General features: G+C 37.0%; 1 protein-coding gene across 2 annotated transcripts in view; it reads left to right on the plus strand.

Moving 5' to 3' along the window:
• Positions 1–27,819, plus strand: part of BEND2 (BEN domain containing 2) — a 65,696-nt gene that overhangs the window by 5,440 nt on the left and 32,437 nt on the right. For both annotated transcript variants that reach the window (XM_070783602.1, XM_070783603.1), the window contains exons 3-15: positions 6,247–6,389; positions 10,295–10,366; positions 17,304–17,408; positions 17,907–18,312; positions 19,814–19,936; positions 20,786–20,908; positions 21,754–21,876; positions 22,724–22,846; positions 23,692–23,814; positions 24,657–24,779; positions 25,625–25,747; positions 26,594–26,716; positions 27,563–27,685. In XM_070783602.1, coding sequence (XP_070639703.1) covers positions 6,247–6,389; positions 10,295–10,366; positions 17,304–17,408; positions 17,907–18,312; positions 19,814–19,936; positions 20,786–20,908; positions 21,754–21,876; positions 22,724–22,846; positions 23,692–23,814; positions 24,657–24,779; positions 25,625–25,747; positions 26,594–26,716; positions 27,563–27,685 — 1,833 coding nt within the window. The remainder of the gene's footprint in view (positions 1–6,246; positions 6,390–10,294; positions 10,367–17,303; positions 17,409–17,906; positions 18,313–19,813; positions 19,937–20,785; positions 20,909–21,753; positions 21,877–22,723; positions 22,847–23,691; positions 23,815–24,656; positions 24,780–25,624; positions 25,748–26,593; positions 26,717–27,562; positions 27,686–27,819) is intronic.

Genomic DNA, 27,819 nt, shown 5'->3' on the forward strand with positions numbered 1-27,819 from the left:
CCAGCTTGAACATCTGGAAGTTCTCAGTTCATATAATGCTGAAGTCTAGCTTGCAGGATTTTGAGCATACCCTTACTTGCATGGGAAATGAGTACAATTGTCCAGTGATTTGAACATTTTTTAGTACTGCCCTTCTTGGGAATTGGAATGAGGATTAACCTTTTCCAGTCCTGTGGCCACTGCTCTGGGTTTTCCAAATTTGCTGACATATTGAGTGCACCACTTTAATAGCATCCTCTTTTAGGATTTTAAATAGATCAGCTGGAATTCCATCATCTGTACTAGCTTTATTAGAAGGAGTGCTTCCTAAGGCCTACTTGACTTCACACTCCAGAAAGTCTGGCTTTGAGTGAGAGACTATACCGTCGTGGTTATCTGAGTCATTAAGATCTTTTTTGTACACTTCCTCTGTGTATTCTTTCCATCTCTTCTTGATCTCTTCTGCTTTTATTAGATCTTTACGTTTCCACCGTTTCTGTTCTTTATTGTGCCCATCTTTGGATAAAATGTTCATTTGATGTTTCCAGTTTTCTTGAAGAGTTCTCTAGTCTTACTCTTTGTTGTTTTCCTCTATTTCTTTGCATTGTTCACTGAAGAAGGCTTTTTGTCTCTCCTTGCTATCCTCCGGAACTCTGCATTTAGTTAGGTGTAACTTTCCCTTTCTCCCTTGCTTTTTGCTTCTCTTCTCTTCTCAACTATTTGTAAAGCCTCCTCAGACAATCGTTTTGCCTTCATGCATTTCTTTTTCTTTGGGATGGTTTTGTTGACTGCCTCCTGTACAGTATTACAGACCTCTGTCCATAGTTCTTCAGGCACTCTGTTTACTAGATCTAATCCCTTGAATCTGTTCCTCACCTGCACTGTGTATTCACAGGGAATTTAAGTCGTACCTGACTGACCTACTGGTTTTCCCTGCTTTCTTTAGTTTAAGCCTGAATTTTGCTGTGAGGAGCTAATGATCTAAGCCACAGTCAGCTCCATGTCTTATTTTTCCTGACTGTATAGAGCTTCTACATCTTTGGCTACAAAGAATGTAATCGATCTGATTTCAGTTTTGACCATCTGATGATGTCCATGTGTAAAGTCGTCTCTTGTGCTATTGAAAAAGAGTGTTTGCTATGACCTGTGCTTTCTCTTGGCAGAATTCTGTTAGCCTTTGCTCTGCTTAATTTTGTATGCCAAGGCCAAATTTGCCTGTTACTCCAGGTATCTCTTGACTTCCTACTTCCAATCCCCTGTGATGAATAGGACATCTTTTTTTTTTTTGATTTTAGTTCTAGGAAGTCGTCTAGCTCTACATAGAACTGATCAACTTCAGCTTCTTCACCATCAGTGGTGGAGGCATAGTATTGGATTACTGTGATGTTGAATGGTTTGCCTTGGAAAAGAACTGAGATCATTCTGTCATTTTTAAGGTTGCACCCAAATACTGCATTTTGGACTCTTTTGTTGATTTATGAGGGCTACTCCATTTCTTCTAAGGGATTCTTGCCCACAGTAGTAGATATAATGGTCATCTGAATTAAATTCGCCCGTTCCTGTCCATTTTAGTTCACTGATTCCTAAAATGTTGATGTTCACTCTTGCCATCTCCTGTTTGACTGCTTCTAATTTACCTTGATTCATGGACCTAACATTCCAGGCTCCTATGCAATACTGTTCTTTACAGCATCGGGTTTTACTTTCCTCACGTATCACATCCACAGCTTAGTGTCAATTCCCCTTTGGCCCAGCCACTTCATTCTTTTTGGTGATAGTAGTAGTTGTCCTCCACTCTTCCCCAGTAGCATACTGGACACCTTCTGACCTGGGGGGCCCCTCTTTCAGTGTCATATCTTTTTGCCTTTTTATACAGTTCATGGGGTTCTCACAGCTAGTGTACTGGAGTGATTTGGCATTTCTGCCTCCAGACAGCCTAATAGCTCCGGTTAAGATTTTTAGTATAATGTTGATAGTGGTGAAAGTGGACATCCTTGTCTTGCTCCTGATCGTAGGGGAAAAGTTTTCAAGTCACTCACCACTGAATGTGATGTTAGCTGTGGGTTTTCATAAATACCATTTATCTAGTTGTGGAATTTCCCCTCTGTTCCTGGTTTTCTGAGAATTTTTGTAAGAAATGGTGTTGGATTTTGTCTGATGTCTTTTTGGCATTAATTGATATGATCTTGTTTTTTTCCCCTCTTTATTCTATTAATGTGATGTGTTATATTGATTGTTTTTCTTATGTTAAACCAACCTTGCATTCCTAGGATAAATCCCTCTTGGTCATGGTGAATAATTCTTTTAATATGCTGTTGGATTAGACTTGCTAATATTTTGATGAGGATTTTTTACATCTGTATTCATAAGGGATATTGGCCTGTTTTTCTTATGTCTTTATTTGACTTTGGTATCAGAGTAATTCTTAAATTTTTTGGAAGAGTTTGAGAAGGATCGGTGTGTTAATTTCTCCTTAAATATTTGGTAGAATCCAGCATTGAGGTCCGCTGGTCCACACCTTATCTTTACTGGGAGGTTTGTGGTGATTGATTTAATCTTTTTACTTGTTATAGATCTGTTGAGATTTTTTTTCCTTGGGGCAGTTTAGATAATTTTTTAAATTATAAGGACAGATTATTTTCTCACATACCAGCATCAATTTAGAAGATATATAGGGAAAAAACCCCAAAGATAATGGCTACAAATAAATATTTAAAATTGTAAGGAATAAAAAAATAGCAGAACCTATATGAAAGGAAAGCACATACTTTACTGAGGGTCATGAAAAAAGGCTTGAGTAAGTGGAGAGACACAAATTTTTCCTGGTTGAGAAAAAAATACCCTAGTGTACCTTTAAAAAGCCTTGGGAAAACCTATTTAATGGACAGGTGGTAATTTACCATATCAAACACACAAAACATTTAAAAGTACAATTATTGAAATATTATGGTACTAGTTTTGAAGTAGGGAGCCAGATTTAATGCAATAGGAAGATCATAAACAGAATAAAGAATTTAGAGTTAATATACTACAGTATATTAATATGAATATCATATTATGTAGCAAATCATGCTGGTATGAATGGTTAACTATTAGAAATGGGGAAGCCCACTTGATTTTGCCTCACATCACTCTTAAATAATTTCAAGATGAATTAAAGAGCTGAATATGCAGTAAATGGAAGTATGGAAGACTAGATGAAAGCATAGTTGAATGTTTTTTTCTAATCCTAGTGGAAGATTGAGTATAGAAGCAGTTCAAGAAAGCACAAAAATATTAATTAATTTGATAAAGTTAAGGACAAATAACCCCTCCCTATCTCACAAACTCAGACCTCAAAAATTACATCAATACCTGGGAAAAGTATTTCCTGAAAATATGCATTTTCCAGAGTTACTATCCTTAAGATAGCAAGACATCATGCAAATCAAACAGGAAACACTGAAACTCTAATAGGGCAATGAGCAGAGGACATGGACATGAAAAATAACAAGTTACAGGACAAGAACTCTTAATAGATAGAAAACATCTGAAAAATATTCAACTGAATTAGTAACGAGAAATGCAAATTAAAATGGGATACAAAAATGAAATAAACTTTCATTTATCAGATTAGCAATTTTTACATGATTTGTTTTAGTGTTAATGGAGAAAAACAATTGCACTACAGTTTTTATGAATGTAAATTAGTGTAACCTTTTTGGACATTTTGGCAGCACCTGTCAAGAGCCCCTGAAAGATTCATAGCCTTTGACCTAGGGATTCTTCTATATATCCACTATAAGGAACTACTCAGAGATATACATAACTATTTACATTTGAATGTGTACACATCATTATAACAAAATAGTGAGCAACTGAAAGCTGTATTAATGTCCTGCAACAGAAAACAGATAACATAACCTGTGGACATACACATAATGGAATATTATGCAGGCATTTAAAATATTTTAAAAATTATAAATGGCATACAAAATTGTTCAGTTTACAGTATGGTCAAACTACTATATAAAATAGAGAATAAAAAAAAAAGAGAAAAGGAATTGTATTTCAGGGTTATGATATTTATTAGTGATGGATTACTTAATTTAGATTCTGAATTTTTTATAAAGAACTTAATTTTAGGTTGACTTTTTATAGAAATTTATCACATGCAAAAATATGCACAAATCATAAATACACAGCATAAAATTTCAAATTAATTCACACATATAACCAACACCCACACCAAAAGATAGAAGGTTATGAGCTCCCCAGAATCAGCTCTCACCTCCCTTTTAGTCAGTACTCTCTTGCAAGGTAGTGCTGTCCTGATGTCTCTCACCATTGATTATTTTTGTCTGTCTTTAGATTGAGTTTTAGGTCAGTCAGATCATACATTATCTTTCTACTGAGTGTGTTGGGGCTTCCCACACAACATCAAGCAATTCTTGGACACCAGCGGGGTGTCTGAGAATTCGACTCAATTCTAACACTGCCTAATGTAGATAGTGTCAGATTCCACAGGTTGAGATATCAGTCTTACAAGACTCTCTCCCCCTGCCCATATCCCAGTCACAAGCCCAGGCTGTTACCGGTGCTTCTGATCGACTTGCTACAAATCAGAGGTTCCCACAACCTGCTTGGGTTCGATTAATTTGCTAGTGAGATTCACAGAATTCAGAGAAAGATTTTACTTACTGGAATAACGGTTTATTATAAAAGGATATAACTTAGGCAAATGAAAGAGATGCACAGAGCAAGGTATGAGGAAAGGGCACAGAGCTTTCAAGCCCTCTCCTAGCTCCACTCTCCTCAATATCCATGTGTTCACTAACCCGGAAGCTCTCTGAACTCTCTTTGAGTTTTTATGGAGGCTTTATTTCATATTCATGATTAAATCATTGGCCATTGGTGATTGATTCAACCTCCAGCCCCTCTCCCCTCCTGGAGGTTAGGGGAATGGGACTGGAAGTGCCCATCTACTAGTCACGTGGTTGGTTCCTCTGGTGACCAGCCTCTATCCTTAGGTGATCCAGAGACGTTCCAAAAGTAACCTCAATAACATAACAAAAGATATCTGATCACTCATCACTTAAAACATTTTAAGGATATTAGGAACTCAGTGGTAGAAACCAGGATAGAGACCAAATACATATTTCTTATTATAAATTCATGATATCACAACTATATTCTCTTTTGTGTCTTTTACTCAATGCTATGGTTGTGAGGTTCATTCTCACAGTGTATAGCAGCAGTTGGTTTATTCCCATTGCTGTGTAGTTCTTTCTTTGTATGAGAACACTACAGTTTAATTATCCATAGCTTGTATTAGTCAGAAAAAAGCAACTAGTTTAAAAATAAAAAGTGAGTTTTTTTTTAAAGTGAGGTTATAGCTCAAATTGGAGGTATTTCATAATTGAATTTTCCCCACAATATTAGTCAGCATTTATCTAACTTGAGAGTCTTTATCTCTTTTGATTTCTTGCTTCTGAACCTTCGTTCATGACTAGTATCTCTACTGTAGAATGAAAAGGAAATAGGAAAAGAGATGAAACTCGAATCTTATCATTCTGCCTCTTATTACTACTCTGGCTCAGGATGGATAAAGGGTATTAACTCTCTCATGAACGACCCTCCCAGCAAGATATGCTATAATAGCATTGCACTCAATGTCTTTTTCTGGTTGCAGAGATGAATGACTCAACCATAAATGAGCCTTCATAATTCTAGAAGAGATTTTGGCTTATTTTTCACATGCAGTTATTTAGGTTTAATATAAAATTTAACTATGGAAGCAGTCATAATTTTAGCATTGAGATGACCTTAGATGTAATTTCGCCCAGTTTTCACCTGTCAGGGGAGAAGCTGATGTCTTAGTGGTCTGCCCAGGCCACACCATGGTGGAGGCCCAAGCTCGAAAAGACTCCTGACTTAAATTTGGAGGCCTGCAGCCTCCCTGAGTGAAAAGCCTCTGAACTCCTTGACCAGAGCAGTTAGGACTCATGCTCTGTTCATTTGTTTTCAGCACTTATGCTGTAGCATTTAGATTGTAAAGCATTTGCTTCAGAATTTGGAACCATGTTTGTTCTGTGTTCTTATTCCTACTTGTGGGCAATAAAGTTTATCCTAAAGCACTAATAGAAGAATTCTCATTTTGTTGCTCTCTAAAATTCAGCTAGAACTCCAATTCAACCTGAGTTGGCATTCTGAAAACATATCTATCCATATTAAATTTATTAAAGCCGTAAGTGTGTTAAGTAACTTTTTTATGCATTTGCTTTTTAGACATGGAAGATTTTGAAGCATTAAATAGCCAAATAGTTTCATGTCTGGCAATTTTAAAAGGAGGTAACCCTGACTCAGAGGAAGTGGAGTCTGTGCCGTTGTGCAAAAAAGCGCGACTATCTATTCCAGAAGATGATCACATGGTTTGTACAGTAAAGTGAAAATTTTTCTTTTTTTCATTCAGCTTTCTTTTAATAGATTGGGTTTAATTTCATATAGTGAAATGCACAGATCTTAAGTATAACTTGAGATCTTAAGTTCAGCGAGTTTCAACAAATATGTATGCCCCCCTCTATCAAGGTAAAGAATATTTACATCATCCCAGAAAGTTCCCTCATAACTGTTCCCAGTAAGTTTCCATCCCCTTGAACCTTGAAATACCATTCTGATGTTTTTTTTCCATCATAGATTAGTTTTGCCTGTTCTAGAACTTTACAATATCTAGACTCACACAGTGTGCATTCTTTCATGCCATGGTCTCTTTTCCTTAGAGTGATGTTTTGAAATTCATCTGGTTGTAGCAATATTTCATTTCCATTTATTACTGAGTAATATTCCATTGTATGAATATCTATGATTTGTTTATTCATTCTCCTTTTGATGGACTTTAGGGTTGTTTCCAGTTTTTGGTTATTACAAGTAAAGTGGCTGTGAACATTATTATGGGAGTCTCTTTGTCAACATATGTTTACATTTAATTTGGGTAAATCCTCAGGAGTGGAGATACTGGATCACAGGGTAGATTAAAGTTTATAAGAAACTGACAAACAGTTTTTTGAAGTGGTTGTGCTATTTTACATTTTCATCATATTGTGCTATGCTTCTAGATCTCTGAAGTTGAATAAAATAGATTATTAAACTGTTTATAATTAAGTTTAACAGAAAATACAGTAATTTACTTACATGAGGATGAGGATAGTAATACCACCTAATTATTGTAGGCAGTTCTTTTAACTTCTGTCAGCCCTGATGTTTTAATCTTTGGGGTATAGTGTTATTTGCCTTCCAAGAGCCATGGTTTTTGACATATTTATGTGGAAGTACTTTGAAAAGCATAAAGCATTGCAGAAGGGTAAGATGACAATATTGTTTTTATACTAATCTACTATAATTCCATAAAATTTTTACTGCCTAATAAATTTGTGATGCAGGGCTAATTCAGATAATTTTAAAAACAAAGACTGATAGTTACTTGGTATAGTTCTATTAAAATTATCCTTATAGTTCATAATTTATCCTTAGAATAAAGAGTTATTATAATTAAATCAAATGGCTATTTTCTGTCTGTTTACTTATTTATACTGTGTTTTATTCCAAAAAGGGATTTAAGGTGTCTTAGAGTAATTTTATTAAGAAAAACCGGTGCTTAAGTGCTTCCTGCTTTGTCCACAGAGTGTCACTGTTGGATTATTTGAAAGTTAAAAGTCATACAACATTAGTTCTTTGTGGTTAGAAATATTTGTTTTTAAAGCAGTTCTGGTACCAGATTACTAGAAGACTAGTCTTTCCATCCTAAAGTACATAAGGGGTTAAGCTTAATGGAAAATGTTGTCCTAAGTATAGTTGACTTAATGAGAAAACAGTTCTGCAAATATCTTTCCATGTTATTGTAATGCTTGCAATGGGCAGAGGTCCTTTAGGCCTTTGAAGCCTTAAACCTTTTCTTTCAATTCTTTCTTTTATATTTCCTTTTGGTTTATTAATAAACCCTCCCTATGTAAGAACATGAACACCTGATTGTGGAGAACGTGGAAGTGTCATTAATGAATGTACATCAGACTGAATATTTTTGTAGTATTAATTGATAATTGCCAAATATATTCACATTTACTGTCATAAAGACAGTGATTAAAATTCTTTTCAGCTTTCATTTACTGTGGAGTTACTCTGAACTTGTGAGCCCAAGGAAATATTTCTCTTACATGAGTACTTTACCATTTTATTTTTCTCTTTTCCTTATCTAATAGAAATTCATAGTGGTTTTGTACCCTGCTTCAGTAACTTTTCTAATTTTTTAAATGGTTTTAAATTTATGGGGGATTCCCTGGTGGCTCAGACGGTAAAGCCTCTGCCTGCAATGCAAGAGACCTGGGTTCAATCCCTGGGTCAGGAAGATCCCCTGGAAAAGGAAATGGCAATCCACTCCAGTACTCTTGCCTGGAAAATTCCATGGATGGAGGAGCCTGGTGGGCTACAGTCCATGGGGTTGCAAAGAGTCGGACACGACTGAGTGACTTCACTTTCTTTCACTTAGATTTATGGAAGAGTTACGAATACATTACAGAGAGTTCTTGTCTTTCACAAAATTTTCCTTAATGTTAACTGACCTGCGTAACTTAAAGTTATGGTAATTGTTTAACTACAGTACGGTTTTCAAAACCAGGATATTAATACTGGTACCTTACAATTAGCTAAACTGCATCCTTGTTTGATTTTCACCATCCCCTCTCCTCCAGTCTTTTTTCTGTTCTAATCCAGTATTCCTCATTGATTTTAGTTGCGTCTTCCAGTTTGTGACAACTCCTTAGTCTTTCCTTGTCTTTTGTGACCTTGACCATTTTGATGAATGTACTAATCATTTATTTTGTAAAATGTGTCTCTTGATTTTTGTATGTCTGATATTTTCTTTTGAATAGATTGAAATTATGCAATTTGGCAAGAACACCACATACACAATGTTGTCTCCTCATGAATCATATCAGAAGTTTGAGATGTCCATATGTCTTTTTACTGGTGATGTTAACACCAATCATCTGGTGGTGGTCTGGATTTTTTCATTGTAAAATTACTATTTCCCCTTTGTAATTAATAAATATTTTGGGAAGGAGTATACTTTGTGCTCATATCCTGTCCTCAACTATTTGCTCTGTATTGAGTTGCTGCTGCTGCTGCTGCTAAGTCGCTTCAGTCGTGTCCGACTCTGTGCGACCCCATAGACGGGGGCCCACCAGGCTTCCCCATCCCTGGGATTCTCCAGGCAAGAACACTGGAGTGGTTGCCATTTCCTTCTCCAGTGCATGAAAGTGAAAAGTGAAAGTGAAGTCACTCAATCATGTCCGACTCCTAGCGACCCCATGGACTGCAGCCTACCAGGCTCCTCCGTCCATGGGATTTGCCAGGCAAGAGTACTGGAGTGGGGTGCCATTGCCTTCTCTGGTGTTGAGTTAGCTCATGGATTTTACCGTGGATTTTATCTGCAACATTTACTACTGTGGTGTTTGCCTATTGGTGACTTTCTGTTTCCCTTATTTCTTTGTATTTATTGTGGAATTAATTTGTAAGGAATAACTATCTTTTCTTCCCTATTTATTCAGTTATATATTTTATATCAATATGGACTGGTGGGCATTTATTGTATTATATACATTATAATCCAATATTGCCACTATTTTATCAATCAAATTTTACAGCTTTGATGATATATTGAGAGCTCCTTCTGGCTCCTGTGACCTTTTGACATTCTCCTTCTTTTTTGAGCAATTCCATATTTTCTGACATTACAAGATGTTCTAGCCTCATATATACTTTTCCCTGTCCCAGCTCTGGAATTCACCTGTCTTTCAATTCACCTCTGGTTCCTTTTATTGGAGAGTGGTATTTAGAAACCAAGCTCTGGATGCTAGGTGTGTTCATTGCTACTCTTGTGTAGCAAGATCTTAGTCCTACTTAGTAGATCTTAGTCCCACTTAGTAGACAGAGCTAGGAAATAAGTGTGTCTACTAATTCAGCATACACATACATTTATGACTATGTCTATTTGTATGTATATTATAAACTGTTCATATGAATATTCAGGAGCTTTTCTTAATCTTAGCTTATATAATAACTTCATTCTTTTAGTCTTCTTTTTAATTGGCTTTTATCTTTTTCATCCTCATGATTCTGGGGTTTGGTTTTACTTCATCTATGCTTTATATTGTAGATTTCTGAAATACTTTTGAGGTAAAAAAGAAAACAATTAATATAGAGCAAAGTATATATTTTTAGTGCTTTATTTGGTTCCTAGAGATATTAAGTATTGACTTACTTATTTTTCTGATATTAATAGAACCATACAGCTGAAGATTTATTTAATGGACATCGTCATAACCAAATTATTCGACTCCAACGCTATTGTCAGGTATCAAAGTTGTGTCTTAAATGTAGTTTTCCAAAATATTGATTATAATTTTCTTTACATCATTTAATGTCATTGTACTCATTTTAATAATATTTATTTATTTGGCTGCTCTGGGTCTTAGTTGCAGCCTGTGGGTTCTTCCATCTTCATTGTGGCCTGCAAGATCTTTTAGTTGCAGCATGAGTGTCATTGTACTATTAATAGAAATTTTGCTATGCCAAGTTCTCTATGATTATTCATTCCATTGTGATACTTTAAAAAATATCTACTTAGAACAACATTCCTAAGTGAAAAACTTGAAATAAAAATATGGTTTTTGTTTTTTAAAAAATATAGCCCATAACTGGTCAACTGTAGTTAAGTGTCTTTCATCTAGACTGTTCAATACTGAATTTCTCCAATATTCTCTTTTAAGGAAGTTGGCTGATTTGGATGAAATTTATTATGCCTAAATGCGTGTTAAAATATCTCAGTTGAAGTACAATGGCAGCCCACCACTGTTTTTTTAATGAGTATATCTTATATAATTTTGAGGGGATTTTGTAAAAATTGACATATTGGTGGAGACTGATAGAAGTATGTAACTATCAAGGATTTTGTGAGCTGCATACCCTAGCAATAATGAACATTTATAACAAATGTTTCTTAACATATAACATTTCTTTGATACAATGAACTAACATACTTTGAAAAGTAAGAAGTGTTTATGAGAGTCTTTATCATTATCACTATTGAGAACAGAAGTGGAACACATAAAGGGGACTTTTGGTGTCTTCTGGGGAAGGATGTACAGAGAGCAGGAACGTAGGGGCTAAGTAGGGAGTTCTGATTTTGAGCAGTGCTAGCCCAGCCTGCTTTACATCAGGATCCACGAGGTTGATGAATGAGGTTGACAGGGCTCTGCCAGGACCTTCTGAACGATTGTGCAAGACGCGGTGGGATGCAGCATCTCCCATCAGACATGCCCAGGTTTCAGAGTCACAGCCCTGCAGTGGGCCCTTGGGGGATCCTCTCCATTTCTCCTCCTGTGCCGGCTCCCTCCTGTCTTCAGCGCCTTCTCTTCCCAGTCTAGGCCACACGGGGCAGCACTTCCACCTGTTGTTTTTTATCCTTCCCAGCGTCCCCTTTAGTAAAACCCCAGCCCTGTCCAGCCAGGCTGGGAAGCAGAGGGGAGGACCTCTGCTGGGGACTGGTGACCCTCAGACAACCCCAATCCTTCTCGCTTATTTCATGGAGAAAATGGTGAAGCGTGGAGCAGAAATCCCCTCCAAGTCCCGATTCTTCTCACAGCCCACAAACCTGCCTAGTTCCATCTCTGCCAACCTCCTTCCTGACCGCTGGAGGGGGAAAAGGGTTCCCCCTGTAAGGCTAACACTATCACTTCCTCTGGTTTCTGCATCTGATCCTCTTTCCCTGTGTTCAGACACCTCCTTTCATCCATCACCCTCCTCTTTCCTGGATCTTCAGCCTCTGTCTCTGTCACTCTCAGCATATTCATTCTCCCACTGTTATTTTTTAAAATCACTTCTTTTGGCCTCCTATCCCTCTCTAGCTGTCATCTTCTCTCTCTGCTTATCTTTATAACCCAGTTCTTTAAATGTCATTTATGTTATCTAAGCGCCTGACTTCCTGTTTTTAGCTCTCTTAATTATAAAAGTAAAACATATACACACAGTTCAAAGAAAAGTTAAAGAATAGACAATGGCTTAAATGAAAAATTAAAGAATAGAGAATGGCTTAAATGAAACATGAAAGTCTTTTCTTCTCCACCTTTGGCCCTATACCTTGGAGGTAACCACTTTTAACAGTCTATTTTAAATTCTTCTTGTAGTTTCTATCATTATACAAATAGTACACCCTATTTCTTTTTGTGTTAACTTTTGGTGTTAACTGTTAACTTATCACTTTGAAAAATTAGAAATTTAGCTCTTTCATCTTCCCCACTCTGAAATTAGTTATACTGAATTTATAGTTTATTGCTCTCTGTTAGTTTTTGCTATTAAACTTATATTACCTGTTCTGTCAGCTTTAGACAGCAGTCTTTTAACTGTAATCACACCCCATTGTATAAGAATTAGACATTTCCATTCCATACACTGTCCTCCATTTATCTTCTTTCTAATGCTCATTTCTCACATTCCTAACACTGACAAATATATAAATTCTGCTCTGTAAACTATTACTAAGCCTTCCATGTTTTAGATACAAATTATTTACAGAAATAAAAATTAATCAGTACATACAGTGCTAGGATTTTATAAACATTATTTTCTATACAACCAAATGGTATCTTTGGCCTCATAGGGAAACATATATCTTTATTTTTAACTGAAGCATAATTGACATACAACATGATATTAATTTCAGGTGTACAGTGTAATGATTAAACATTTTTATACATTGCAAAATGATTGCCATAATAAGTCTAGTTATCATCTGTCACCATACAGTTACAAATTTTTTTTCTTATGATGACAACTTTTCTTATGTTACTTTCAAATTTGCAGTACAGCGTTATTGGCTGGAGTTGCCATGCTGTACATTACATCTCCATGATTTATTTTACAACTGGAAATTTGTATCCCTTGATCCACTCTACCCATTTTGCCCACCCTGCAACAACACTCCCTTCTGGCAGCTACCAACTGTTTTCTGTATCTATGACTTTTGTTTTGTTTATTAGGTTCTGCATGTAAGTGAAATCATGGTGTTTGTCTTCTTTTGACTTACTTCACTTAGCAATCCATGTTGTCACAAATGACAAGGTTTCATTCTTTTTTACGCCTGAGTACTTTTCCACTGTCTGTATATATACCACATCTTCTTTATTCATTGATGGGCAGTTAGGGTGTTTCTATATCTTGACTATTGTAAATAGTGCTTCAGTGAACGTAGAGGTGCATGTATCTTTTCCAATTAGTTTTTCATTTTATTTGGACAGGTACCTAGAAGTGGAATTGCTGGATCATATGGTATTTTTATTTTAAGTTTTCTGAGGAACATCCATATTATTTTCCATAGTGGCTGTGCCAATTTACATTCCCACCAAAAGCACGGAGGGTTGTCTTTTCTCCACATCCTTGCCAACACTTGTTATTTCTTGTCCTTTTGATAATAGCCATTCTGACAGCTGTGAGATGATATCATGTTGTGGTTTTGATTTGTGTTTTCCTGATTAGAAATGTTGAGCATCATTTTCATGTGCCTATTGGGCATCTGGATGTCTTTGGAAAATCTGTTCAAGTCCTCTGCCCATTTTTTAATCAGTTTGTTTGTTTTTTGTTGAGTTCTATGAGTTCTTTATATGTTGTAGTTTTTAACCTCTTATCAGATACATAATTTGCAAATATCTTCTCCCCTTCAATAGGTTGCCTTTTTATGTTGTTGATGGTTTCCTTCACTGTGCAGAATTTTTTTTTCTTTTTAGTTTGATATAGTTCCATTTGTTTATTTTTTCTTTTGTTGCTGTTGCCTTTGGAATCAGATCCAAAAAAACTTTGCTAAGACTGATGTCAAGGTACTTTCTGCTTATGTTTTCTTATAAGAGTTTTATTGTTTCTGGTCTTACATTCAAGTCTTTAATCTATTTTGAATTAATTAAGAAATATAATCTTATAAGTTGCTAAGTTGCTAATTTTCTACTAGTCAGGGTCCTAAGCATCAAGGTCAACGGATTCTCTCCTGTCTTCCAACAGTGCTCAAAATCATGTCATATTCTAGTTGGATTTATTTGAACAGTGACTTTTTATTTGTCTAAATATTTTCTTCTATAGAAGATTATTTCTTTTGGATTTTCTGCTGACTACTTTTGTTGAAAGGAGAAATATGCCTTTTTATTTCTTTGCTAGGATTTTTGAGCTTCAGAGTCATTTCCATGTTGAATAGAGTCTGCTTTCTTCTTTACGTAATTTTTTGCAAACAAATCCTTCCTGTTATAATTTGCACCAATTACTTTAGAGGCATAACTGTCATCTCAGTACTTCTTTTGACTGCCTGCTGTTTCTGGGATCCCATGGCTTCTTCATCTTGGATTCTCCTCTTGCTTTCTTTACAATTTTCTCTGAGTAACTACTTTTTAAACATTTTTTTTCCCACAGAAAGTTGCATAGGAGTTGAATTTTCAGTCCTTGTATATCTGAAATTTTCTTTGTGTCCTTTTATGTCTCTTATGCCCCATAATTGTCACACATGCTGAGTATGCAATTCTAGATTCAAAATTACTTTCCCATTGAAATTCTATTCTAGCATCAAGTGCTCTTGAGAAGTCCGTTAGTATTATGATTTTTTTTTATACGTGAAATTTTTTCTCTGGCTTTGGAAACTTTTAGAATCTTTATTTTTTCCCCATGTATCCATGGGCCCTTTCAGTTTGAATATTTGTGCCATTCTTTAGCTCTGATAGAATTTTTCTTCATTTCTTCCTTTCCATATACTCTATTCCCTCTGGAGTAATTTTTATTTTGTTAAAAAATTAATTAATTTGACTGCATCGATCTTAATTGTAGCATGTGGGCCTAGTTGTCACATGGTGTGTGGGATCTTAGTTCCCTGACCAGGGGTTGAATCCACGTCCCCTGCATCAGAAGGTGGATTCTTAACCACTGGACCACTAGCAAAGTCCCTGGAGTGACTTGTAATTGGATGTGACAACTCTTACATCATCCGTGTTGCTTAATGTTCATCTCATTTTCTGTCTCTGACCTATGTACAGCATTCTGAGAGATATCCTTGTCTTTGTCTTCCTGATGTTGTGTTTGTATTTTGGGGGCACAATCAATTATATTTGTAATTGTCAGTAATTTGTTATTTTCTGATTGCCACTGTTTTATAGCATTAATATTTTTATTTTATTGTGTGATATCATCCTGAGTGTCTAGGAGCATTTGGATTATTAAAAGTGTTGTTCTGTTTTTGAAATTACATCTTTCTCCTGTAAGTTCATTGTGCTGTCCACTGGTCCCCCTCTGCTCAGTCTAAATCTATCTGAATGATTCTCTCTATCAAAGGCTTTGCTTTGATACAATTCTGATTCCAAAATCTATGTCTTTAGCCTCTGCCACTTTTCATGGCCCCAGAATCATGAATGTATCTAGCCAATGCCTGCTGAAGAACTCGGTATAATGTGTACAAAATAATTTTCTCCATATTCCCTCTCTCAGGTTAACTACCATCATGTCTTTAATTAAGTTGGAAATCCAGACATTATCTTTGACTAGTTCCTTCCCCTCTCCCCCATTAACCAAGTCCTAAGGATTCTCTTTCTTTAATATCACTCAAAACAGTTTCTTGTACATCCTAACCACCACATCTTTGATTCAGATCCTCACCATTTTGCATTTTAATCTTTTCTAAAGATGAGTTTGCCTCATGTCTTTCCCATGATTGAGTTTCTATTGGGTGAAAATCTCAAAATGGCACTACTTGCCTCCCCAGCTTTCTTCCCCAATGCTTTTTCCTCTAAGTTTCACATTTTGTATTAAGCCATAGATAGTTCCCTAAATATATTATGCTAATTCATGTTCTGGTCTTTTAGAATTTTCTGTTCTTTCTGTTCTATATGCCCTTCCATGCATCCTCACCAAGCAAATAGTTTCTCACCTTTTAATTCTCAACATAGTCATTTCCTTCTCTGAAAAGCCTACCATGACTGCCAGTCTGGATTGGGTCCCATTTTTTCTGTGCACACTTATTACTTGTGTCATGGCACTGGTAGTAATAATAATAATAGATGAGCGTTATTGGACTGGTTATTATGTACTATAATTACTATGTTAATATCAGTATAAGACTCCATTACCTCATTTTGTCCTCAGGATAACTTTTGAGATTTTTACCCCCAATTCTACATATGAGAAGATTGAAGCATAGAGAAGTTAAGTGCCCAAGTTCATAGAGCTAATAAGTGGTAGAACTCTAGTATTTGAACTCAACCTTGTCCCCCTAGACCCTGTGCTATTTATCCCAGTGTAATAAGCCAGTGAGTCTCATACTTGATCATGCATTAGAATTACTTGGAGGGCTCTCTCCTAGCGATGAGTTCCTGTATCAGCAGGTCTGAGGTGGGGGATTTTTTTTTGCATTTCTGACAAGCTGTGGGTGATACTGATGCTGCCAGTGCATGGACACTGTTCTAGGCTGCTAATCAATTTATTTATTGATATTATCTATTTTTCTCTCTCTTCAGCTAAAATAGAAGTTCCTTAGGGCAGGAGTATTTCTTTTTTTTTTTTTTTAGTGTCCATATTCCCAGCATCTAGCAAAGTTGTTCTGACAGGTAGTAAGCCCCCAATGAACGTTTAACTTGAATTAATGAATGAATGAGGTAGTGGTTCTGACCTCTTTGTATAAGTGTATTTTTGCCTGAATGAAATTTCTGTGTATTTCAGGATTTTTTGGGTTTTATCAGTTACATACTGATTGGCATAGAGGGGCTGTGTACTCAAAGGTTTTGTAAGGTTGTTAATTGCATGACTGTAAAATACTTTGAAGCCAAACATCTATTGTATTTGGCTCACTATTCTTTCTGGAATGGGCCGCTCTCTGCCTGTTAGTTTATACTGACATTGTATGGAAAGAGGCTCTTTTGCCTTTTAGCAGATTTGAACATTTCTTTCCTAAAAAAGCACCTTCCTTGATGTAAAATGACTCCATCATAAATGTGATGGCTTATAGGAATTGTGGTACATTTACTTTCCAGTATTCAAGCTTCTTCAAATGCCTGTATGATATGGAGTAGTTGAGTGGGAAGTTGGGGTGCTTTATCTCAGCCAGCTTGGCTCTGGATCACCAACAACCAGGCATCAAGTGGGAAACAAGAAATTTCTGATGGCTTGAGAACTTTCTTTGATTCTGGCAGTCAAAATTTGGTTTATTGGCATTTTCTTATATGTTACTGTTTTTTTCCAAAAAGGAACACTAAATTTTTTTATTGTAACAGAATTTGCAAGAACTTACTGAAATCATCAATAGTCAAATTAACCGCCTTCGTGAACTAGTTTCAGAAATACGGCGTTCTTTGGAGACACCACAGATGCCACCCTGTGTAAGTATTAGAACATTTTTACTACTTCCATAAACCTATATTTCCTAAAGAACCACTCAGTTACAAGTGAGAGAGAGCTAATAAGTCTGAGATTAGCAAGACTGATTTATACTTTAGCAGTAGGTTGGAAACTAAACTTCTGTTGGAAGAATGCTAAAGTTTAGATTTGAGACATGATGCTGAATATTTTTGTTTGTAACCATAAGGTATAAAGTGCAATCAAAATGTAGGTATGAAGAGGAATAAAAATCATATAATCAAAACTCAGCATTTATACTTGACTGTGGAAAATGATGTTGCAGGGAAAATAAGTATTAATGATTTTACCTACTTTTCAATGTTTATTTTTACTCACAGATGATTTATACTGTCTATGTGTCATTTTAGAGATCATCTGGATTTACGCATAAAGGTTTTGACTGTATACCTCATAGAAAAATTAATGTCTAGAATCCAAAGAAAGGAGCTTAACCCATCCTGTTCTTTTATCCTGGACAGGGAGATGATAACCCATCTTTACCAGCAGAGAGGCAGGAAAATGATGCTGAGACCAATCCAGGAGGAACATCTCTTCAGTCAGCAGCATCCCCTGAACGGCAGCAACTGGAGTGCCCCGAGAGTCCACCACTTCCCGTGATTGTCTGTGCATGCTCATTACAGCCGAATCATGAGTCAGGCAGCCCAGAAACTAGGCGTTTTTATCTGTCCCTTTTCAATGAAGGTGATGAAAGTGCCAACAATGATCTCTCATCTGCCCAGGATTCTCTAGCACAACCTACAGCACATCTTCCACAAGCAGAATCCAGTCTGCACGACAACTTTGAGACAGTGAGAGATTCAGCTATAAATAACAACATGAACCCAGACACTGCCTTGCCATCTCTCTGCATCCCTCCCAATTTTGGTGAGTTTGAAATGGCACACATTTTAAATAGCATCTTGGTAATCTAGATTAAAAAGCTTCCTCAATGCAAACTAGTGCTAGTGGTTTTTCGATTCAATGGACATGAACTTGGGCAAACTCTGAGAGATGGTGAAGGACAGGGAGGCATGGCATGCTGCAGTCCATGGGTTCACAGTCCAAGAGTCGGACACGACTGGGTTACTGAACAACAACAACAAAAATACTGAGATAATTGTAGCTTCACATGTAGTTGTAAGAAATAATACAGAGTCATAGCCTTTACCCAATTTCCCAAAGTGATAACATCTTGTGAAACTATGGTAAAATATCACAACCAGGATATTGATGTTGATATAATCCATGGATCATATTCAACTGTTCCCAGTTTGACTTGTATTCATCTGTGTGTCTGTACTTTTAGTTTTATTCTGATTGATCATGTAATAAGGTTTGTATGTCCACCACCATAGTCAAGGGACAACAGTTCCATCACATGGATCACTTGTGTTGCCTTTTTATAACCATGCCCATCACCCTCTGATGACCTGGCCCTCTTCATTCCCTTATCCCTAATTCTTAGAAACCACTTATCTATTCTTCATCTCTAGAACTTTGTCACTTCAAAATTGTTATATATTTGGAGGCATATAGTATATAACATTTTGATACTGGTTTTTTTCACTCAGTATAATGCCCTGGAGATTAAACCAAGTTGTTCAGTAGTTCCTTCCTTTTTATTGCTCAGTACTGCTACTTGGTATGGATGTATCATAGTTTAACCATTCATCTGTTTAAGAAAATTTAGAGTTTTGTAATCCAGGTTTTTATGTTAGGACTAAGGCTGCTGTGAATCTTCATGTACAGGTTTTTGTGTAAATAGAAGTTTTCATTTCTCTGACATGAATACCCAAGAGTGCAATTGCTCGCTATATGTTAACATCATGTTTAATTTTATGAAAAACTACTGGGCTTCCCTGGTGGCTCAGATGGTAAAGAATCTGCCTGCAATGCAGGAGATCAGGGTTTGATCCCTGGGTTGAGAAGATTCCCTGGAGAAGGAAATGGTAACCCACTCCAGTATTCTTGCCTGGAAAATCCCATGCCCAGAGGGCCTGGCGGGCTATAGTCCATGGGTTGCAAAGAGTCAGACGTGACTGAGCGACTGTCACTTTGTACTTTCACCTGTTTTCCAGTGTAGGTGTACCATTTTCCATTCCTGCCAGAAAGGTATGCGTTTCTCTGGAGCCATATTTTTGCTCTCTTCCTGTTCTTTCTTCCTGTTGATGCTTCATGAGTCCTTCTTTCATCATATCCTATCTGGTAGAAGATTTTCTTTTAAATTTACTTTAAGAATAAGTCTGCCAAGGACAAAACCTTTTAGTTTTCCTTTGTGCGATAATGTCTTTGTTTCCCCTTCTTTTCTGAAGGACAGTTTCACTCAGTATGGAATTCCTGGATGAGAATTTTTATATTATAGCCCTTGAAAATTTTTTATTTGTAGAAACACCAGGAGAAGCAGAAACCAGCCTTGCAAGCAGCACTAAGATAATGCATTACCCAACTTTACTGGAAAATGTCAGGGGCCAGGATACTGTCTCATCTGACGTAATTCCTCCCAATTTTGGTGAGTTTGAAATGATATACATTGCAAGTAGCACTGTTTCATCTAGATTCCTTAATGCAGCTCCATGGTAGCTCTTTTATATATTATGCTTTTAATTTTGAGGTAATTTTAGATTCATGTGTAGTTGTAAGAAATTATATGGAGATCCTATTTTTGCTTCATCTATCTTCCTTAATAAAAACATCTTGCAAAACTATAGTAAAATAAAAAAAAAAAACAGTATACTGACATTGACATTGATTAAATCCACGTGTGTGTGTGTGTGTGCATTTAGTTCTATGCAATTTTATTTCATGCATCAGTGTGTTTGCTCTGGGCTTCCCTGGTGGCTCAGATGGTAAAGAATCTGCCTGCAATGCAGGAGATCAGGGTTTGATCCCTGGGTTGAGAAGATTCCCTGGAGAAGGAAATGGTAACCCACTCCAGTATTCTTGCCTGGAAAATCCCATGCCCAGAGGGCCTGGCGGGCTATAGTCCATGGGTTGCAAAGAGTCAGACATGACTGAGCGACTGTCACTTTGTACTTTCACCTGTTTTCCAGTGTAGGTGTACCATTTTCCATTCCTGCCAGAAAGGTATGCGTTTCTCTGGAGCCATATTTTTGCTCTCTTCCTGTTCTTTCTTCCTGTTGATGCTTCATGAGTCCTTCTTTCATCATATCCTATCTGGTAGAAGATTTTCTTTTAAATTTACTTTAAGAATAAGTCTGCCAAGGACAAAACCTTTTAGTTTTCCTTTGTGCGATAATGTCTTTGTTTCCCCTTCTTTTCTGAAGGACAGTTTCACTCAGTATGGAATTCCTGGATGAGAATTTTTATATTATAGCCCTTGAAAATTTTTTATTTGTAGAAACACCAGGAGAAGCAGAAACCAGCCTTGCAAGCAGCACTAAGATAATGCATTACCCAACTTTACTGGAAAATGTCAGGGGCCAGGATACTGTCTCATCTGACGTAATTCCTCCCAATTTTGGTGAGTTTGAAATGATATACATTGCAAGTAGCACTGTTTCATCTAGATTCCTTAATGCAGCTCCATGGTAGCTCTTTTATATATTATGCTTTTAATTTTGAGGTAATTTTAGATTCATGTGTAGTTGTAAGAAATTATATGGAGATCCTATTTTTGCTTCATCTATCTTCCTTAATAAAAACATCTTGCAAAACTATAGTAAAATAAAAATAAAAAAAACAGTATACTGACATTGATTAAATCCACGTGTGTGTGTGTGTGTGCATTTAGTTCTATGCAATTTTATTTCATGCATCAGTGTGTTTGCTCTGGGCTTCCCTGGTGGCTCAGATGGTAAAGAATCTGCCTGCAATGCAGGAGATCAGGGTTTGATCCCTGGGTTGAGAAGATTCCCTGGAGAAGGAAATGGTAACCCACTCCAGTATTCTTGCCTGGAAAATCCCATGCCCAGAGGGCCTGGCGGGCTATAGTCCATGGGTTGCAAAGAGTCAGACATGACTGAGCGACTGTCACTTTGTACTTTCACCTGTTTTCCAGTGTAGGTGTACCATTTTCCATTCCTGCCAGAAAGGTATGAGTTTCTCTGGAGCCATATTTTTGCTCTCTTCCTGTTCTTTCTTCCTGTTGATGCTTCATGAGTCCTTCTTTCATCATATCCTATCTGGTAGAAGATTTTCTTTTAAATTTACTTTAAGAATAAGTCTGCCAAGGACAAAACCTTTTAGTTTTCCTTTGTGCGATAATGTCTTTGTTTCCCCTTCTTTTCTGAAGGACAGTTTCACTCAGTATGGAATTCCTGGATGAGAATTTTTATATTATAGCCCTTGAAAATTTTTTATTTGTAGAAACACCAGGAGAAGCAGAAACCAGCCTTGCAAGCAGCACTAAGATAATGCATTACCCAACTTTACTGGAAAATGTCAGGGGCCAGGATACTGTCTCATCTGACGTAATTCCTCCCAATTTTGGTGAGTTTGAAATGATATACATTGCAAGTAGCACTGTTTCATCTAGATTCCTTAATGCAGCTCCATGGTAGCTCTTTTATATATTATGCTTTTAATTTTGAGGTAATTTTAGATTCATGTGTAGTTGTAAGAAATTATATGGAGATCCTATTTTTGCTTCATCTATCTTCCTTAATAAAAACATCTTGCAAAACTATAGTAAAATAAAAATAAAAAAAAAACAGTATACTGACATTGATTAAATCCACGTGTGTGTGTGTGTGTGCATTTAGTTCTATGCAATTTTATTTCATGCATCAGTGTGTTTGCTCTGGGCTTCCCTGGTGGCTCAGATGGTAAAGAATCTGCCTGCAATGCAGGAGATCAGGGTTTGATCCCTGGGTTGAGAAGATTCCCTGGAGAAGGAAATGGTAACCCACTCCAGTATTCTTGCCTGGAAAATCCCATGCCCAGAGGGCCTGGCGGGCTATAGTCCATGGGTTGCAAAGAGTCAGACATGACTGAGCGACTGTCACTTTGTACTTTCACCTGTTTTCCAGTGTAGGTGTACCATTTTCCATTCCTGCCAGAAAGGTATGCGTTTCTCTGGAGCCATATTTTTGCTCTCTTCCTGTTCTTTCTTCCTGTTGATGCTTCATGAGTCCTTCTTTCATCATATCCTATCTGGTAGAAGATTTTCTTTTAAATTTACTTTAAGAATAAGTCTGCCAAGGACAAAACCTTTTAGTTTTCCTTTGTGCGATAATGTCTTTGTTTCCCCTTCTTTTCTGAAGGACAGTTTCACTCAGTATGGAATTCCTGGATGAGAATTTTTATATTATAGCCCTTGAAAATTTTTTATTTGTAGAAACACCAGGAGAAGCAGAAACCAGCCTTGCAAGCAGCACTAAGATAATGCATTACCCAACTTTACTGGAAAATGTCAGGGGCCAGGATACTGTCTCATCTGACGTAATTCCTCCCAATTTTGGTGAGTTTGAAATGATATACATTGCAAGTAGCACTGTTTCATCTAGATTCCTTAATGCAGCTCCATGGTAGCTCTTTTATATATTATGCTTTTAATTTTGAGGTAATTTTAGATTCATGTGTAGTTGTAAGAAATTATATGGAGATCCTATTTTTGCTTCATCTATCTTCCTTAATAAAAACATCTTGCAAAACTATAGTAAAATAAAAATAAAAAAAACAGTATACTGACATTGATTAAATCCACGTGTGTGTGTGTGTGTGCATTTAGTTCTATGCAATTTTATTTCATGCATCAGTGTGTTTGCTCTGGGCTTCCCTGGTGGCTCAGATGGTAAAGAATCTGCCTGCAATGCAGGAGATCAGGGTTTGATCCCTGGGTTGAGAAGATTCCCTGGAGAAGGAAATGGTAACCCACTCCAGTATTCTTGCCTGGAAAATCCCATGCCCAGAGGGCCTGGCGGGCTATAGTCCATGGGTTGCAAAGAGTCAGACGTGACTGAGCGACTGTCACTTTGTACTTTCACCTGTTTTCCAGTGTAGGTGTACCATTTTCCATTCCTGCCAGAAAGGTATGCGTTTCTCTGGAGCCATATTTTTGCTCTCTTCCTGTTCTTTCTTCCTGTTGATGCTTCATGAGTCCTTCTTTCATCATATCCTATCTGGTAGAAGATTTTCTTTTAAATTTACTTTAAGAATAAGTCTGCCAAGGACAAAACCTTTTAGTTTTCCTTTGTGCGATAATGTCTTTGTTTCCCCTTCTTTTCTGAAGGACAGTTTCACTCAGTATGGAATTCCTGGATGAGAATTTTTATATTATAGCCCTTGAAAATTTTTTATTTGTAGAAACACCAGGAGAAGCAGAAACCAGCCTTGCAAGCAGCACTAAGATAATGCATTACCCAACTTTACTGGAAAATGTCAGGGGCCAGGATACTGTCTCATCTGACGTAATTCCTCCCAATTTTGGTGAGTTTGAAATGATATACATTGCAAGTAGCACTGTTTCATCTAGATTCCTTAATGCAGCTCCATGGTAGCTCTTTTATATATTATGCTTTTAATTTTGAGGTAATTTTAGATTCATGTGTAGTTGTAAGAAATTATATGGAGATCCTATTTTTGCTTCATCTATCTTCCTTAATAAAAACATCTTGCAAAACTATAGTAAAATAAAAAAAAAAAAACAGTATACTGACATTGATTAAATCCACGTGTGTCTGTGTGTGCATTTAGTTCTATGCAATTTTATTTCATGCATCAGTGTGTTTGCTCTGGGCTTCCCTGGTGGCTCAGATGGTAAAGAATCTGCCTGCAATGCAGGAGATCAGGGTTTGATCCCTGGGTTGAGAAGATTCCCTGGAGAAGGAAATGGTAACCCACTCCAGTATTCTTGCCTGGAAAATCCCATGCCCAGAGGGCCTGGCGGGCTATAGTCCATGGGTTGCAAAGAGTCAGACATGACTGAGCGACTGTCACTTTGTACTTTCACCTGTTTTCCAGTGTAGGTGTACCATTTTCCATTCCTGCCAGAAAGGTATGCGTTTCTCTGGAGCCATATTTTTGCTCTCTTCCTGTTCTTTCTTCCTGTTGATGCTTCATGAGTCCTTCTTTCATCATATCCTATCTGGTAGAAGATTTTCTTTTAAATTTACTTTAAGAATAAGTCTGCCAAGGACAAAACCTTTTAGTTTTCCTTTGTGCGATAATGTCTTTGTTTCCCCTTCTTTTCTGAAGGACAGTTTCACTCAGTATGGAATTCCTGGATGAGAATTTTTATATTATAGCCCTTGAAAATTTTTTATTTGTAGAAACACCAGGAGAAGCAGAAACCAGCCTTGCAAGCAGCACTAAGATAATGCATTACCCAACTTTACTGGAAAATGTCAGGGGCCAGGATACTGTCTCATCTGACGTAATTCCTCCCAATTTTGGTGAGTTTGAAATGATATACATTGCAAGTAGCACTGTTTCATCTAGATTCCTTAATGCAGCTCCATGGTAGCTCTTTTATATATTATGCTTTTAATTTTGAGGTAATTTTAGATTCATGTGTAGTTGTAAGAAATTATATGGAGATCCTATTTTTGCTTCATCTATCTTCCTTAATAAAAACATCTTGCAAAACTATAGTAAAATAAAAATAAAAAAAACAGTATACTGACATTGATTAAATCCACGTGTGTGTGTGTGTGTGCATTTAGTTCTATGCAATTTTATTTCATGCATCAGTGTGTTTGCTCTGGGCTTCCCTGGTGGCTCAGATGGTAAAGAATCTGCCTGCAATGCAGGAGATCAGGGTTTGATCCCTGGGTTGAGAAGATTCCCTGGAGAAGGAAATGGTAACCCACTCCAGTATTCTTGCCTGGAAAATCCCATGCCCAGAGGGCCTGGCGGGCTATAGTCCATGGGTTGCAAAGAGTCAGACATGACTGAGCGACTGTCACTTTGTACTTTCACCTGTTTTCCAGTGTAGGTGTACCATTTTCCATTCCTGCCAGAAAGGTATGCGTTTCTCTGGAGCCATATTTTTGCTCTCTTCCTGTTCTTTCTTCCTGTTGATGCTTCATGAGTCCTTCTTTCATCATATCCTATCTGGTAGAAGATTTTCTTTTAAATTTACTTTAAGAATAAGTCTGCCAAGGACAAAACCTTTTAGTTTTCCTTTGTGCGATAATGTCTTTGTTTCCCCTTCTTTTCTGAAGGACAGTTTCACTCAGTATGGAATTCCTGGATGAGAATTTTTATATTATAGCCCTTGAAAATTTTTTATTTGTAGAAACACCAGGAGAAGCAGAAACCAGCCTTGCAAGCAGCACTAAGATAATGCATTACCCAACTTTACTGGAAAATGTCAGGGGCCAGGATACTGTCTCATCTGACGTAATTCCTCCCAATTTTGGTGAGTTTGAAATGATATACATTGCAAGTAGCACTGTTTCATCTAGATTCCTTAATGCAGCTCCATGGTAGCTCTTTTATATATTATGCTTTTAATTTTGAGGTAATTTTAGATTCATGTGTAGTTGTAAGAAATTATATGGAGATCCTATTTTTGCTTCATCTATCTTCCTTAATAAAAACATCTTGCAAAACTATAGTAAAATAAAAATAAAAAAAAACAGTATACTGACATTGATTAAATCCACGTGTGTGTGTGTGTGTGCATTTAGTTCTATGCAATTTTATTTCATGCATCAGTGTGTTTGCTCTGGGCTTCCCTGGTGGCTCAGATGGTAAAGAATCTGCCTGCAATGCAGGAGATCAGGGTTTGATCCCTGGGTTGAGAAGATTCCCTGGAGAAGGAAATGGTAACCCACTCCAGTATTCTTGCCTGGAAAATCCCATGCCCAGAGGGCCTGGCGGGCTATAGTCCATGGGTTGCAAAGAGTCAGACATGACTGAGCGACTGTCACTTTGTACTTTCACCTGTTTTCCAGTGTAGGTGTACCATTTTCCATTCCTGCCAGAAAGGTATGAGTTTCTCTGGAGCCATATTTTTGCTCTCTTCCTGTTCTTTCTTCCTGTTGATGCTTCATGAGTCCTTCTTTCATCATATCCTATCTGGTAGAAGATTTTCTTTTAAATTTACTTTAAGAATAAGTCTGCCAAGGACAAAACCTTTTAGTTTTCCTTTGTGCGATAATGTCTTTGTTTCCCCTTCTTTTCTGAAGGACAGTTTCACTCAGTATGGAATTCCTGGATGAGAATTTTTATATTATAGCCCTTGAAAATTTTTTATTTGTAGAAACACCAGGAGAAGCAGAAACCAGCCTTGCAAGCAGCACTAAGATAATGCATTACCCAACTTTACTGGAAAATGTCAGGGGCCAGGATACTGTCTCATCTGACGTAATTCCTCCCAATTTTGGTGAGTTTGAAATGATATACATTGCAAGTAGCACTGTTTCATCTAGATTCCTTAATGCAGCTCCATGGTAGCTCTTTTATATATTATGCTTTTAATTTTGAGGTAATTTTAGATTCATGTGTAGTTGTAAGAAATTATATGGAGATCCTATTTTTGCTTCATCTATCTTCCTTAATAAAAACATCTTGCAAAACTATAGTAAAATAAAAATAAAAAAAAACAGTATACTGACATTGATTAAATCCACGTGTGTGTGTGTGTGTGCATTTAGTTCTATGCAATTTTATTTCATGCATCAGTGTGTTTGCTCTGGGCTTCCCTGGTGGCTCAGATGGTAAAGAATCTGCCTGCAATGCAGGAGATCAGGGTTTGATCCCTGGGTTGAGAAGATTCCCTGGAGAAGGAAATGGTAACCCACTCCAGTATTCTTGCCTGGAAAATCCCATGCCCAGAGGGCCTGGCGGGCTATAGTCCATGGGTTGCAAAGAGTCAGACATGACTGAGCGACTGTCACTTTGTACTTTCACCTGTTTTCCAGTGTAGGTGTACCATTTTCCATTCCTGCCAGAAAGGTATGAGTTTCTCTGGAGCCATATTTTTGCTCTCTTCCTGTTCTTTCTTCCTGTTGATGCTTCATGAGTCCTTCTTTCATCATATCCTATCTGGTAGAAGATTTTCTTTTAAATTTACTTTAAGAATAAGTCTGCCAAGGACAAAACCTTTTAGTTTTCCTTTGTGCGATAATGTCTTTGTTTCCCCTTCTTTTCTGAAGGACAGTTTCACTCAGTATGGAATTCCTGGATGAGAATTTTTATATTATAGCCCTTGAAAATTTTTTATTTGTAGAAACACCAGGAGAAGCAGAAACCAGCCTTGCAAGCAGCACTAAGATAATGCATTACCCAACTTTACTGGAAAATGTCAGGGGCCAGGATACTGTCTCATCTGACGTAATTCCTCCCAATTTTGGTGAGTTTGAAATGATATACATTGCAAGTAGCACTGTTTCATCTAGATTCCTTAATGCAGCTCCATGGTAGCTCTTTTATATATTATGCTTTTAATTTTGAGGTAATTTTAGATTCATGTGTAGTTGTAAGAAA

This window comes from Bos indicus, chromosome X, assembly GCF_029378745.1.
Source record: "Bos indicus isolate NIAB-ARS_2022 breed Sahiwal x Tharparkar chromosome X, NIAB-ARS_B.indTharparkar_mat_pri_1.0, whole genome shotgun sequence".
NCBI classification, from domain to species: Eukaryota; Metazoa; Chordata; class Mammalia; order Artiodactyla; family Bovidae; genus Bos; species Bos indicus.